Raw genomic sequence first — 15,694 nt, forward strand, 5'->3', positions numbered from 1 at the left:
AGTGCATCTTTTTTAATACTGTGGCTTCTTTTCCTTCTTACATTGTGAGTAGTAATATCAGACTAGGGAAATCCTCCATTTCTCTGTTGATTCAGGTGAAAAGTTTATTTTGATGTAGTTTGTTCACCAAACATTATTGTTCTTCAGAAGACAAGTAACTTCAGGACTGTCAGGATTGCTTAGTGGGTAAAACCGTCTGCCCTCCAAGTCTGACTGCCTAAGTTGGAGCCCCGGAACTCACAGTGGAAGAAGAGGACAACTCCCCCAAATTGCCCTCTGACCTCCATACTTGCCCTGTGGCCTCGTGCACTTGTACTCATACAAAACATACATTAGCACAATGATTTTTTAAAAGATGTACATATGTGTGTGTGCTTTTACGTAATATGTATATCAGCTAAGTTTTTAATGAGTATGTTGGTTATAATTGGTATTTTCAGGAAATGCCTTTCTGGGTATTCTATATCCCATCAAGTTCATCATTCACTCTTTGAATTTATCAGCAATGCCTTTGAACAAACAAAGCAGTTTTCTTTGGCTAATTGCCAGTATTTATTTTGTTTGCTCTTTGAACTTCAGTGTGTGGTTTAATAAAATTTCATTTAGTTTGTGTCTGAGATTGTATATAAGTGCAAATTTTAAAATTTTTGGTTGATCTGTTTCACAATTTCCAGTGTTCTGTTTCTTCAACCATTTACAGGACTGTCTTTATGTCTGATAATATTGGCATGTACCCAGTGGGCTCAGTGTATTATTTGATGTATGAGTTGGGTATTTTCACTAACTTATTTTGGAGCTTTTTTTCCTTTGTACTGTGCTCCTCATCATTCACTCCCTTTCTCTTGGATGTCCAGGATGTAATCCTAAAACATGAAGGAGTAGTATTCCTTTACTAGTGGTTTTAGTGTATGATGTAAATAGCACAGTCATTTAAGGTTATTCTTAATAGTTATAATGCCATCTCTGATTTTGTAGTTATCTTGGCTAATTAAAATACTTCTTCATGATAGAAATGCTAATGTTTGCTGAATGACAGTTCATGATTTTCATTTCAGACTAAAGCTGTTGTCATTTAGGCCTAGGCTTCTAAATACTGACTGACTAGACTTGACTATACCTAAGTCTTTGCCTATTTCTTTGTTTTGAGTTTCTGAGACCAGGGTCTTGCTATGTTGTCTTTGATCTAGAGATCCTCCTGGCTCAGCCTCCTGAGTACTGGAAGGATTATAGGCTTGAGCCTCCACTCAGACAAAATTGATGGATCTAGCCTTCGTGAACTCACTCATCATTCTATGTATCTATAGGTGTTTTCATTACCCATATAATTATATAGCTGAGACACATCACTTAAAGGATTTTATAAAAGACTCTAAAACTGAAATTAGTACTGCTGGGGGCTTTTCTGTATCTATTTTCATATGATTACACATTTCTAGCTATGAAGTGATAGATCCTTTCTGAGAGAGACTTGTTGATAGTTCCCTCACATTGCAAAGTAGACAAACTGTCTAAATGTAACACTGAATTGATATTGAAACTTAATTTTTGTAAAACTAGTGATTGGGAAGATTCGAACCTGGAGATTTTATCCAATTTTTTCAATACAGATTTATGGATAATAGAAGAAAAACATGAAGCTGGCATGGTGTTGAACTCTAGGGGCTGTGGCAGGAGGGTCACAAGTTCAAGGCTGGACTTGCCTACATAATAAGACGGTCTCAAAATTGTAATTGAAAAAAAGGAAATTGGAAAAAAAAAGCAGGAATACAAATGGCCACTTTAGAAATTATGTGGTATTGAGATGATGAAAATAGCTTAGTGCTCTTAAGTTTGGGATAGTTTGTGTTTTAGTTTCCAGTATTTGGAGCTGGCCTCTCAATTTGCCTACTTTTTTTTAGAAACTTTCAGGTTGAAAGAATCTGTGGTAGGAAAGGCGCAAAGCTACACAGAGAAACCCTGTCTCGAAAAAACCAAAAAAAAAAAAAAAAAAAAAGAATCTGTGGTAGGAAAGTTCAGTAAATGTCTGGTAAAGCACAGAAATTGTGATATTTGCATAGATAGATGTGATATTCATGTGACTGTAGTAGAAAATTCCTATGAAAATTAAAATTGTATTTTACATTTACTTCAACATTTGAGGATCTAGTTGGAGCATATCTTATCATTACTGAGAGTTGCCATTTGTTAGTAAATATGTTTGTTTTAAACATTCTTAGGTTGGAAATACTTGTTTTAGAATAAGTTTTAATCAGAAAATGGCAGTTGAGTGTTGGGTGTGTATGTATGTGTGTGTGTGTGTGTGTGAGAGAGAGAGAGAGAGAGAGAGAGAGAGAGAGAGAGAGAGAGCGAGCGAGCGCTGAGTTGTAAAGCACGCCCCTAATAAAACTTGAGAGAACGGTTAGTTAGGCATACTAGTTTCCTGCCATTCAACACAACTTATGTTCTTTTGACGGGTGGAAATCAATCATTCGCACTTAATCTCTCTCTGTGTCTCTGTCTCTCTGTCTGTCATTTGAGCAGGGTCATACTATGTAGCCTGGACTGGCCTCTGAACTCACATTGAGCCTCCTACCTCATCCTCCCAATGACTGGGATTGCAGTACAGGAAATTTTCTTTTAATGGACTTATTTTTGCTTCTTCATTTTCCTCTAAATAGGTCTTTCTGACACTTGTCCTCTCATACAGGTTTTAGTTTTTAATGCTAAATTGAAACCCAGAGCATTTTATACACATGGAACCTGCTGTTCTGGAACAATCACAGCCACGATTTTTATCAGTATATGTGGTTTGGAACTGAAACGCATATGAAGTAACTTTTATTAACTCTGCAATTTTTTAAACCTTTCAAGAGATGAAACCAATAAAGATGAAGATGAAGATGATGAAGAAATAGAAGAGGAGGAGGAGGAAGAAGAGGAGGAAGAGGATGAGGATGAAGATGATGACGACAACAATGAAGAAGAGGAGTTTGAGTGCTATCCACCAGGCATGAAAGTCCAAGTGCGGTATGGACGAGGGAAAAATCAAAAAATGTATGAAGCTAGTATAAAAGATTCTGATGTCGAAGGTGGAGAGGTCCTTTACTTGGTGCATTACTGCGGATGGAATGTGAGGTAACTTGAGTTTCAGCTAGTGATTATTACAACCAATTCTAAAATACTTTTCTATTTAAAAACTTACATAACGAATTACAGACTTACTAGTATTCTAACTGAAATCACATTAACATTAAAAATACCAAGCTTTTAGCATGTAAATACCTCACTTAATGACACCCTACCACTCTGCTTCATGTTTTCAGCACTTCACAGACATCTTTAGTTTATGAAAGATAGGTCTAAACAGTTAAGTTTAATACATGGAGATTAATAGATTGTAAAACTGGAATGAGATGATAGAAAAACCTCACACAGGTAATGGTTTTCGCTTCTTGACTTCATCATATCATTACCGGCTGCCTGCTTTCTCCATTTTCAATCCCTGCACTCTTCTTTGTGGTCTTCCTAGTCATCACACCCTCCTTCAGTAGGCAAGGATTTCAGAGTTGGAATCGCTTAAAGAAGCATCACTGAGTCTTAAAAGACCTTATTATCAGCAGCTACATTACTACTTTTTCAGAAGTCTCAGAGACTTGTTTGTATTTTTGAAACTGTAGCTGAAAACACCAGCAAGTGTGCTAAGAGAGAGAGCACCTGCCCACTGCTCCTGAGGCCAGACAACGAAAGACAATGCAGAGGTCTTGGATATAGGTTGTGGTGAATGACTTGAGATTTTAACTTGCATAATTTTGTGGAGTTTATCTGAAGAGACTGCATTTCAGTCTTATCCAAAATCGAGAAGTCAGTTTTTAAGACAGACCACTTAGTTGTCTTTTAACTTTGGAATATTTTGCAATATTTATTGTTACATATGAAATTATATGCATCTAGCCTGTGATAGTTGGATCTTGAGAAAAATTAAACTTAGTTGTTTCTACTGGTGGTTTTATGAAGGGAATCCTGGTGTTTTCTAAGAACACTACAGTTGTCAAGCTTTTTAGTTAAAGTTATTTTTTGGGAAGAGGTGTGGCTCCTAGGTAGAGTACCTACTAAGCACCGTGTGTCCTTCAGTTCAGTCTCTACTATCACGTGTACACAAATGCAGTATTCAGAAAACATTTAAAATTCTCCATTTCTTAGTAGTACACCTTTTGTTCTGTTGTAACAGCGGCAAGTTCTGGAAGTGTAACCTAATCTCATTGCCTTTCTAATTTGAGAAAAGTATAATTTTGGTCTTTTCTAACTCTAGGAAGAAAACAGCAGCTTATGTCAGGAAGTTCAGAGACTCATTAAATTTCTGGTCAGTAAGACTAGTAAAGGTGTGATTTTAAGAATGCCTTCTCACCAGTGCTTTGAAGTGTAGTTGTCCTGAAGCATAGACTTTGCAGATGGTACATGCACCCTTGGATACAGTCTATCCTCATAGCTGTTGGCTCTTCTGTCTTTATTGCATGGCAATTTTCTCATTGACAGGCTGGCTGTAACTAGAAACCTCAGATTCTTCCATGGGCATATTCTGTACAGTGTTTTCGTCTTGGGCAGTTTCATCTTACTGAATAAAGGTGTTAAGGTGGTCTTGCTTCTCCCTCAGGTGCATGCAAACTAAGTGTAGACTATGGAGCCTGAAGGCTGAGCCAGCCCAGCTTCAGGACCACCACAGAGTAGAGAGGCTTACTGTCCTTTCCGATCTTCATTCTTAGTTACTTTGCTGATTTCCACACAGACGCAGTTGTTCTTCTTGGCTTATATTGAATGCAGTGCTTGAAGTTTCATGACCGATGAATAAAGTTTAGGCATTGTTCAGATTTCACAGCATTAGGGCTTGATTATCTCTACTAATTGGCTTCCTAAGCAAAAGCATAAGAAATAAGACACAAAGGAAATTAAATGTAACTTTTTATAAAACCAGTAAAAATGCTTTTCTATTTTTAAAGAAAAGATTGATTAAAGAAAAACATAGTTCTGTTAGTGTTTGGGTTTCAGAAGGTAGGAAGGAATATCCAATATTTCAGTTTTGAAATTGATAGAAGGAAAGGAAGATTTTAAGTTGAGATACTCAGCTTTGTAGTGACACAGGAAGGAAAGTGATACCTGAACCAGCAAGTCATGCTTGTCTTATTAAGACGGATGCTGTCTGTTTTGACCTCAAGCAGTCCTGTGCTAAGAACTTTGCAAAGAAGAACCTAACCATCTCGATGAAGACCTCGGGGGTGGATCTGCATACTTCTGCAGCATAGAGGACAGGACTGTACTTCAGCATATTAACAGTTAATCTAGCATGACAATGTCCCCGTTGTTCTCTGCAGTAGTTACCAAAGAGTGTCTTGTTGATAAACCAGCAAAAACTATTATTATTATTGCTGTGTCTTCATGTCTGAAACTAATCAAAGGACTACAACAAATCATCAGCTCTTCAGTTATTTCCTATTACTTTAGGGGTCTTCAGCATACTATCTACATTACTAGAAATATTAGAGATGAAGCTTTACGCGTGGAGGTTCATGAAAACAGCTTTGTCGGCAGTCACGCTGATTTACGATTGAGAATGGTTTAGGACATTTTGTATGGAGCCATTTTTGTGTACATGTTACCTGAAGTTTTCTGTAAGGAGTTTTCTTAAAGGAAATAATATCTTAGTTTTGAAAAGTTTTCTCTTATTGATTTCTGTACTTTTACTTTTTCTTATTTATTTCTGTAGTTTTCCTTTTTCTAAGATTCATAAATTTAAATTTTGTTCATTTCTCATTTACAGTTATAAAATATTTTAAACAAATATTATATTTATACAAACATTAATATTTGAGTCAGTTTTTTGCTACCACATGGAAAGAATAAAATGTATTTTATGTAAATTTACTTAAAGTAAACTTGGAACTCTTGAGCCCAAACCAAAATGACAGACTGGTAGTGAATTTTTCTGATACAGTGATTGTGTTTTAAGTTACTGTCAAATACCATAGAATCACTAGGCATTGGATGCTTGAAATGTTCTAAGTCATTGTATGAATACTTTTTAACACTCCTAAAAATAGCATTCAATCTAGAAAAATAAATACAAATATAATAAATGGATTAAAATCACTTAATTACAGTGGTTTTGAAAATATATCCCCATAATTTTTTGAAAATTACATTCCTATGGGTGGGTTGTAGCAGTAGCGGGGCATTTGTTAAGCAAGTGTAAGGTGCTGTCTGGGTCCAACTCCTGGCCACACTGCCACAAGAAGTTATAATAATACTTTAACCTTTTTGCTTCCTAATTGAGTGGGAGAATCCACTTTTTAAAAATATGTAAAAGTGTTCTGCCTGCATGTAGGTCTGTGTGGTGCTCACAGAAGCCAGAAATACATATTGGATCCCCTGGAACTGGAGTTACAGATGGTTGTGTACTAGCATGTGGGTTCAGGGAACCGAATCAGGGTCCTCTGGAAGAGCAGCCAGTGCTCGCAACCACTGAACCGTCTCCCTAGCTATTACTTTAGCCAGTTTTAATAGTTTAGACAACTCCTCTGTGTTTTTTTCAAATTTCTCCAAATGATGTTAGTATTGGTCTGTTTTGGTATCATGTCCTTGCCATATAATAAGTATAGGATTGGTTTTAGGAAATAAGGTTATGCATTATGAAAATAACCCACTAGGAGCTACATATGTAATCCTAGTACTTGGTGTCTGAGGCAGGAAAATTGTAAGCTTGGTACATCTATGTGACTATATGCTACTTGTGTGCAGGTGGCCATGGAAACCAGAAAGAGGGCATTGGGTCTCCTAGAACTGGAGTTGCGGGGGATTGTGACTTGCTTGACGTGTGTGCTGGGAGCTTAGCTTGGGTCCTCTGGAGGAAGTAATAAGCAGTCTTAACCACTAAGCCATCTCTGCAGCAGCATTGGTTTGTGATGTATAATATATGAATACTTTATTACAGTATACTGACACTGACTCATTAGAGGAATAGGAAAGAGATGTTTACTATAACTCTGTGACTTCAATTTTATTTCTTCTTTGTCTTTGGTTTCTAAGACAGGATCTGGCTATCTAGCCCTGGAATTGGCTTCCATCCTCTTGCCTCTGCCTCCCTACTGTTGGGATTACTGGTGTGCACCACCATGCCTGGCTAACTGTAAACTCTTCAGTATCTAACAGTAGTTCTGTTCTTTATGAGAAATTAGAGAGAACTGAAAATAGCATTATACTTAAGGACATGTTTCAATAAAAATGTGTTCTATCCTTTAAATATTGTATTTCTTTAAGTATATAGATTTCCCCTTGGAGAGAGGGAAATATAAAAAGAGAAAAACCGCATGTAGGGACAGATTGTGGGGAGGCAGATGATAAAGTATCATAATATATATATATGAAGGTATTTCCTGCCATTACTTGTCCACTAACTTTAAAATTTTTTTAAAAGACTGCGACAAATTCAGCCTTTTAATCCTCTTCTGATCACATTTAGTTGCTGTTTATCAAGCTTTATTTGATGAATGGACATTGAGTGCCTACTATGTGTCAAAACACTGTGGTCTTAGTGTGGACATTAAGACAGTGGTCTCTGCAAAAAGATTTCTAGTCCAGTTAAGGAAACTGTTGAGTGAGATTTATAATTTATAGATTCTCATCCCCCACTACCACAGAGATGGAGCATAGTGAGTGGCACACACCTCAGTTTCCTCTGTGTTTGGTACTTCTCTTGGCCAGTTCTCCTCACTTTGTCTGAGTAGTAGCTCTTCTTTTCCATCCCTGTTGTAGATGAGAACAATACTCTGACAGAACCACAAGCACCCATCATCCCCCTTGCTCGACCCCTTACTTGAACAGCTGATCTGGCTGAAGTAAAACCAATGTGCCACTCTGCTTCTATTTGAAATTAGTCGTTGTGAACCTTAAGTGAGCCTTTATTATTATTATTATTTTGTTCTCTCTTCTATTTTCTTAGCTGATTATTTTACGTTGTTTCTCATTTCTTCCCTCCCCCAAACTCTTCCCTTCCTCACTTTCAACTGGTAACTTTGATTTTAACCTCATTGAGAAATTAAAATGAGAAGAAAATTTCTACTAACTTATACTCTATCTCCTGCCTGCTTCTACAGTCCTGCTGTGTGTTTGTCACCTCTAGTCACAAGTTAATGTCATGTTGCTGTCTAGATATTGTTGTCTAGTAAAAGACAGGGGTCCTTTTTCTTGATCTGTTCAAATTAACCCCACCACTAAAGACTTGCACATACTTTCCTGTCTCTCGAGCCTGTTGAGTCCTGCTGTTCCATCTCTGTGCATCATTCCACCAGCTGTTTGACAGTGGTGTCTGCACCTGTCCTGTTTTCTCATCTCGGGGTGTGCCCTCTCTGACCGGGCTCCACATCCCGTGCCAGGCTCCTGAACAGTACTTACAGGACCCTTCTTGTTTATCAGTGATGGTCACATCTAGCTGATCACTCCTTCTACGATACTCTCTGCCTGGGTTCCGGCTACCACAGCTGCACCTGTTTTTACTTTCTGTCCCTTAATTATCTTGTTTTATTTCTTATTTGTAAATGGAAGTTTTCTGTTTTAATTTCTTGTTTTATTTTTTTCCTCTGATAACTATTGCAATTTGTTACTTTATGTTCGTGTTTTTCTAATCATAACATGAGTCAGGGATAATGAATTTTTCTGAGCTCAGGAATGTAATTTCTCTTCAGAACACTGAACCTGTCTCCTGGTTAGCAAATTTCATTGGGAATCCCCATTTCTTAGGACTTCCTCCCTTCTTTTGTACTTTCAAAATTAAAACTGTTACTTTTCAACCTAATTTTTCTATTCTTTTTCCTAACTAGTCTATCCTGTTTATTCAGTATTGATAAGAGGACAGCAAATACTCTGGAAAACTATCTGTTGTACTTCTATAGGCTAAAAGTTAAAGGTCCATAAGATGGACCTCATTTGATAAAGGTTTGTAAGCAAGTGTTTGTAATCTTGTTTTAGAACAGATTGCCTTTTGATTAACTACAGGAGTACAAGTGAAAATCAGCATCAACTTCATGAAAAAGATTAATCTTTCTTTGTATTTTTATCTGAGACTGTTGACTAAACCTGGGTCTGTCTCATTGAGTATAGGTTGGCAGGTGTTTTAAAAACATGTATGTGGACATATTCCACGTATAATTTACAGATTAACAAGTGCGTCTGTTTTTTGTTTATTTTCAATATGCACAAGTAAATTTCCTAAACTTAATCAGTTACTGGAAAAACTCTACTTTGAGGATGTTTATAAAACTTCGTATCTACATCACAGTGTGCAGTTAGTACTACAGCTTTAAACCATTTGCAGAGCTCTAAGCTTGGTTCATAGTGTGTGATGTTTTCTTGGCATTATGTGTTTATCTCTGCCTGCAGACCCACACTAGCATTAGAATCCCTAGGAAATGCTATTGCTAGGGTGACTATACTGTTTGGTTGAGCTGCTTGTGACAAATTTTAAATCAAGAATGCTGTAATATTCATGTTTCTATCATTCTACTATTATGTTCTCTTGGGAGGTAGTGGTGAAGATAAGGTAATTAGGTAGCCCAGACTGGCCTTGAACTTCCTGTTTGGTGAGGGTGACCTATTGATCCTCCTCTTCCATCTCCTAAGTGCTGCTCTTAGAGATGTGTTCACTATGCCTGGCTCTGCTATTTTATTCTTCATTAAGATGAATTCGCTGGATTTCATGTCATTGGATTTAATAGTATAGGGGGTATAAAATATTGTTGTCACCAATTTTAAAGTAATTATTGAGTATCATTTTAGAATTTTGATATTTAACCTATTGGCTAATCATTTGAATGGTAATAACCTTTACATGTATTTCAGATAGTTTTTAAAGAATTATGTCAACTTGGTTTTGCTCTGAAAGCTTTTTTTTTTTTTTTTTTTTTGCTTAACTTTGCTTTGTTTTGTTTTGTTTTCTTTTGTTTTGTTAGGACAGGGTCCTACCCTGTAACCAACCCTACCTGGCCTGGAACTCACTGTGTGTACCAGGCTGGCCTTGAACTTAGAGATCTGTCTATCTTTGCCTCCTAAGTGTTAGAATTAAAGGGGTGCACTACCATGCCCAGCTGCTCTGAAAATATTTTTAAAACATCTGTTCCTGCGTGTAATTTGTTTTTTAAAATAAAAGTATGACTGAGTATATATTATGGTGTACATACAATATTTCTTTGCAAGTTGTGTTTCAGAAGACCTCTATTGGAAGTGGGCATAGTCACCATTTTGGTTAGTATATTTGGTAGACTAACATTCTGCTGTTTGTATTATTGCCAAATGATTGTTTAGATGATTTGCCAATTCAGCCAAACAAAAGTTACAAAGCTTTTTAGAACTTCTAGTTTTCTCTGGTGAGAGCAAGTACACAGTGGTCTCTGAATGGTTTCCTTTAGCTTTGTGTATTTTGAACACATTAAGAAAAAAGTCAAATCTGCCATGGGCTGCTTCTTTCAGAAGGTTTGTATTGTTACATTTACTGCTCTGCACTGTCTTCTAGGTTAAATTGTGAGCTCCTTGAAGACAAGAGCTGTGTTGTGACTTCATGCTGAATATGCTGAGATGTATTGAATAAATAAATTTGTCTGTATAAGTTTTGACCATTTTTATGTGGCCTACGAGATACTGAGTCCTTCATGTTAGGTGATTCCAGTAGATGTCGTCTCAGATTTGGCATGTGTATTTGCCTAGAAGTTTAGATGCATATCAGATACTTACCTGGGTTCTGTGTGTAAGATTAATTATTATATAATGTGCTAATAATGGAATTTAAAAGCTGAGGCTTAACCAGACTTTTTTCCTCTATTGACAATACTAAGGCTCAAACCTAGAGCTTTGATCATGCCGAGCAAGTGCATAATCACTGAGCTCCAGCCCTTACTTAAAATAATCAGACTTAATTTGCTTGATATTAGTTTTCATTTTTTTGCTTGTTTGTTTTTTGTTTTTTCCAGATAGGATTTCTTAGTGTTACTACCCTGGCTGTCATGGAATTACTCGTAGACCAGTCTGGCCTTGAACTCACAGAGATCCACCAGTTTCTGCCTCCTATGCTGGGATTAAAGGCATGTGCCACCACTGCCTGGCTCAGTATTTGTTTTTGAATTGGGAAAAACAAAAAACCCAGTAATAGTCCTCTTCCCTGATGCCCTGAGAAGGTGAATCTCTTCTTGTCATGAAGAGACCAGTTCCTTGGTACTTTTAGTGAAAGTCCAGTTCGAGGCAGAGGGTGGTGCATCAGCCATCCAGTCTCCCTGCTTTCTCTAGTAAGAGCCTCAAGAAGACAAGTATGTGTTGTGTGTGAGCCAGTAGGTCAGGTGGCTCTTTCTCTCATAGCCTCTTTATGTCATGCTGACTGATGAAGAGGAGAGAATGTAATTGCTTAGCACTGAAGGGTTCAGCTGAAGACCTGTTGCTCAACAGTTGCTGGGAGAATCCTAGTTGTATCTGCTCAGTGGGCATCCACATTGGAATGCGTACCCTAGTGTCTTGATTACCTGTATTGTGATTCTCTTTTCTAAAGTCACTATGACATTTCCACCCATGCTTCGTTCTTATTGGTACTCACTCCTCTTCTATTCTCTGCCTCATCTCCCTTGCCCCTCCTATAGGTTCCTTCCCTCCTTTCCTCTCTCCCATTGTTCCCCTTCTTTCATGTCACTTGTATTCTGTTGCCATCTTCTCCCATCTTCTCCCCATTGAGATATTTGGGCTGGAGAGATGGCTCAGAGATTAAGAGCACTGTCTGCTCGACAGGAGGACCTGAGTTCAATTCCCAGGAACCACATGACCTGGCCTGTAGGCATGCATGCAGACAGAACACTCACACATAAAAAATATACATAAATAAATAAATAAATAAATAAATTTTAAAAAACCAATGGAAGATATCTCTTCATGATTCCCAGTCTAGTTTCATGATCCACACTCTTTATATGCATCTAAAACTTAAAGTCTAGAATCTGCATATTTGAGAAATCATGAAGTATTTTTCTGAGTCTAGCTTATTTCACTTAGTGTAATGATTTCTGCTTATCCTTTTTCTTGCATATATATGATTTTATTTTTATTTATAGCTTGATAAAATTCTGTTATGTATGTATATGTGCCACATTTTCATCATCCATTCATTTGTTAATGGATAATTAGGTTGCGCCCATTCTTAACTATTTTGGATGGTGGTTATCATATGTGATTTCTTTTTTTTTTTAACATTAAAAAAATTTTTTTATTCTCATGTGTCTGTATTGGAATATGTATTGTGAGTGCAGGTGTCTGTTCACTCTTTTCTGCTGAGCTATCTCCCAGCTTTCTGCTGTTGGCTCTTAAAGCAGTAATGAACTGGGGAGCCTCATGTACAGTGGTGGTTAAGATAGCCACGGGGACAAGGCTGCTCATGTTTACATGATAGTCTTCTCTTCTGGTTTGCTCATTAATGTTGATTTGGGTTGGTGTTTTTGGAGACAGTCTCTCTGTATCCAGGTTAGTCTGGAGCTTTCCATCCTCCTGTTTTGTCCTCCTGGGTGATAGATTGTAGGTGTGATTTAATGTCCGCTCCAATATTCCAGTATTTTTTGTTTTTGAGATAGGGTTCCACTATGTAGCTCCTGGCTGGCCTGAAACTCCATTTGTAGACCAGAGTGACCTCAAACTCACAGAGATTTGCTTACCTTTGTCTCCTCCCCTTTGTTGAGATTAAGAGAGAACTCCACAATACCCAGCAATTCTAGTATTCTTTAAAGATGTACTTTGAGGGAATCGATTCTCTAGACCAGGCTGGCCTTGAACTCAGAGATCCGCCTGCCTCTGTCTCCCAATCAATAGGATTAAAGTTGTGCATCACTGCCACCCAGCTGTTTTTCCTGTTTCTAAATTGAATATTTTCTCATTTTTACCACTTCGTTTAAAAACACGGAACTTTAAATTTTTGTGGTGTTTTAAGATATTTGAATTTCCTATAATCCCAACACCTGAGTCAAAAGCAGGAACATCAGGCATTCAAGATCAGTCTCAGCTATATAGCACATTCTGACTAACCCATACTACATGAAACACTGTCTCAAAAGCAAAACAAGAGGCCACCCTGGTCTAGAGAGCAAGTTCCTGGACAGCCAGGCCTATACCAAGAAACCCTGTCTCAAAAAAACAAAAACAAGAAAAAAAAAGACCCAAAACCAAAAAAAGTAATACTTTAAGTGGGTGTGATGGTGTAATCCTTTAGTCCCAGCACTTGGGAGGCAGAGGCAGGCAAATCTACATGAGTTTGAGGCCAGCCTGGTCTACAAACAAGTTTCAGGACAGCCAGAGAAACAAAAAGAAACCCTTTCTCCAAATGTAAATAAATAGGCTCTTATATTGAAATGATATCACAGTATAAAAGGAGTTTATGTGTGTTTTTTTTTAAGTGCACACAGCATGTGTTGTTATTCCCATTTCACAAGTTGCCTCGAGATTGGTTGTTTTTAAATTTATTATTTGGGTGTTGTATATATATATGGGATGTGTGTACGTAGAGAACATTTTGGAGTCAGTTCTCTGTTTCCACATTTATATGGGTTCTAGAGGTTAAACTCAGGGCTGTCAGGCTTGGATGTCAAGAGTTTTTGCTTGCTGAGCCATCTTGCTGGTCCTTGAGAACAAGTTCCTGTTGTGTTGCCCAGGTTAGACTTGAACTCCTGGGTTCAAGTGATTCTCCTATTTCACTTTCTCAGGTAGCTGAAGCTCTAGGTCCAACCAATGCCCTGTTTATTCTTACAGAATTTTAGTATCTCTAGGATATGTTAGGTTTGGGAAGCCAACATTCGACTGTTCAGGTATCCTTTGTCCCTAAATGGCTTTAAGCATAATGCAGTTTTTGATACTGCTGTGAAGGGCAAAATGTAATTTTGGAAAAGTAATACTTGCTTTACAACTTTCTTAAGTATTATATATTTGAGCCTTAAAACCATATATGGCATGTGACTGGTAAGAGAAGCATTGAGCTGTTCTCAGAGTGCATCCTATAACTGCTCCCTTTCTCTTCTTTTATGGCCACCATCAGGTTTAGTCAGTAGGAAGCACAATGTGATCCTGTGTGGAGTTGAGTCAGAAGTTTCACTGTCACCTGTTTAACACTTGCCTAAGGGTTACTTTACATGCTTAATCAAATAATGACCTGTGTAATTTATCTTTTTATTTTTATTTTTTATGTTTAAGAAGACTGGTCACTTTTTGAGACAGCGTCTCACTCTTGAAATGCAGACTGGTCTGGAGCTTCTGACACTCCTCCCTTATCCTCCTAAGGCCTGAATTATCACATCTTACTAATTTAGTTCTTGATTTAGGATCTTTGTTACCTCACTATAAATGTTTGTAGTAATGAATTTTTATTTTAAACATTTTAAACCTCATTTTCAGGTTCCAGAGTTTAAAATGTTATTGAAGGCTGGAGCCATAGCTCATTGGTAGAGCATTTGCATAGTGTGTGCAAGGCTATAATTTTTAATCTCACATACTGCAGATAGATAAATAAGTAATAACAAATTGCCACTCTCTTTTTATGGATGTAATTTCAGAACACCAAAAGAATTCATTTCTAATGTTACTTTTTCTAGCTTATTTTTAATGGAAAAATTATTCTTTTTTTGCATAAATAGCTTAATGTAGTTAATAGTATTTTGCACCTTGTAAAATTCTGAAGACTTTGCACATTGGGTTGAGAAGTCATTTAGAGCTCTGTTGACCTTTTAATGTCTGTAAATGTATGAAAGAAGCATTTTAAAACATAGAAAAGTTAGCAGAATAATGTTTTTCTTAACATTTTATCAGCAACACTCCCCTATCCTGGGTTATTTTGCATTCTCTAAATTGCAGTAGGAGGCTGTCAGTGTTGCTTAACTACAACATCTTTCTTGACAGGTCTAGAGAGAGAGAGAAAAAAAATACCTGCTGCTCAGGAGCAAAACAGATGTGTAGAAAAGATTGTAATTTCTCAGTGTTTATTTTCCATGTTTGGTTTCAATGGAGCAGGGAGGGAACCCAGAGAATTTATGAAGGTTTGGTTCAGTCAGTAGCTATATTGACCTTGGGACAGTCAGTTTGACTCACTTTGATGTCTTGATTCCATACTCATCAGGTTGAAATAAGAGATCTCCAAAGAGCCTTTGAAGTTGTAAGATGTTAGGACTCAATATTTGAGTTTTGTATTTGAATATAGCATAGTTCCTTCTGTGGCATGTAGCTTACATATTTATGGTTATTCATTTATGCTTATTTTTTTCAATTTTAGATATGATGAATGGATTAAGGCAGATAAAATAGTAAGACCTGCTGATAAAAATGTACCAAAGATAAAACATCGGAAGAAAATAAAGGTAAGTCTTGATTTTGCTATGCTCCATTAGCTGTTAAATATATTTTTCTTAAAAAAAAGAAAAGAAAAAGACAATTAAATGTGCATGTGCTACTCCTGATGTTAATCTTCTCTTAAAAAGCACTTTTACCAAATGTTAGATTCTGCTCTAATTAATTTTGTCACTTTATAGAAAAGTTTTAGGAACAGTGCTAACTGATCTCTGAGGCCTTTTTGGTTTCAACATTATATAAAACAAAAATGCATTTATCCATTTAAACCTTTCCTGTCTCTTGTAGTTCCCAACTAGGAGCCATCAAGCATTGCAGG

At 37.0% G+C, this 15,694-nt stretch overlaps 1 protein-coding gene across 7 annotated transcripts in view; it reads left to right on the top strand.

The window, feature by feature from the left end:
• Arid4b (AT-rich interaction domain 4B) overlaps nucleotides 1-15,694 on the top strand; it is a 125,307-nt gene that overhangs the window by 90,718 nt on the left and 18,895 nt on the right. For 3 of the 7 annotated variants that reach the window (XR_013051496.1, XM_042278229.2, XM_042278230.2), the window contains exons 17-18: nucleotides 2,851-3,114; nucleotides 15,302-15,386. Coding sequence is in view for 6 of the 7 variants with exons in the window: in XM_042278229.2 (XP_042134163.1) it covers nucleotides 2,851-3,114; nucleotides 15,302-15,386 (349 nt within the window). In the remaining variant the exon portion in view is untranslated. The remainder of the gene's footprint in view (nucleotides 1-2,850; nucleotides 3,115-15,301; nucleotides 15,387-15,694) is intronic. The other 4 variants (XM_076572938.1, XM_076572939.1, XM_042278233.2 and 1 more) reach the window with 2 other exon arrangements.

This window comes from Peromyscus maniculatus, chromosome 5 (genome assembly GCF_049852395.1).
Source record: "Peromyscus maniculatus bairdii isolate BWxNUB_F1_BW_parent chromosome 5, HU_Pman_BW_mat_3.1, whole genome shotgun sequence".
NCBI lineage: Eukaryota > Metazoa > Chordata > Mammalia > Rodentia > Cricetidae > Peromyscus > Peromyscus maniculatus.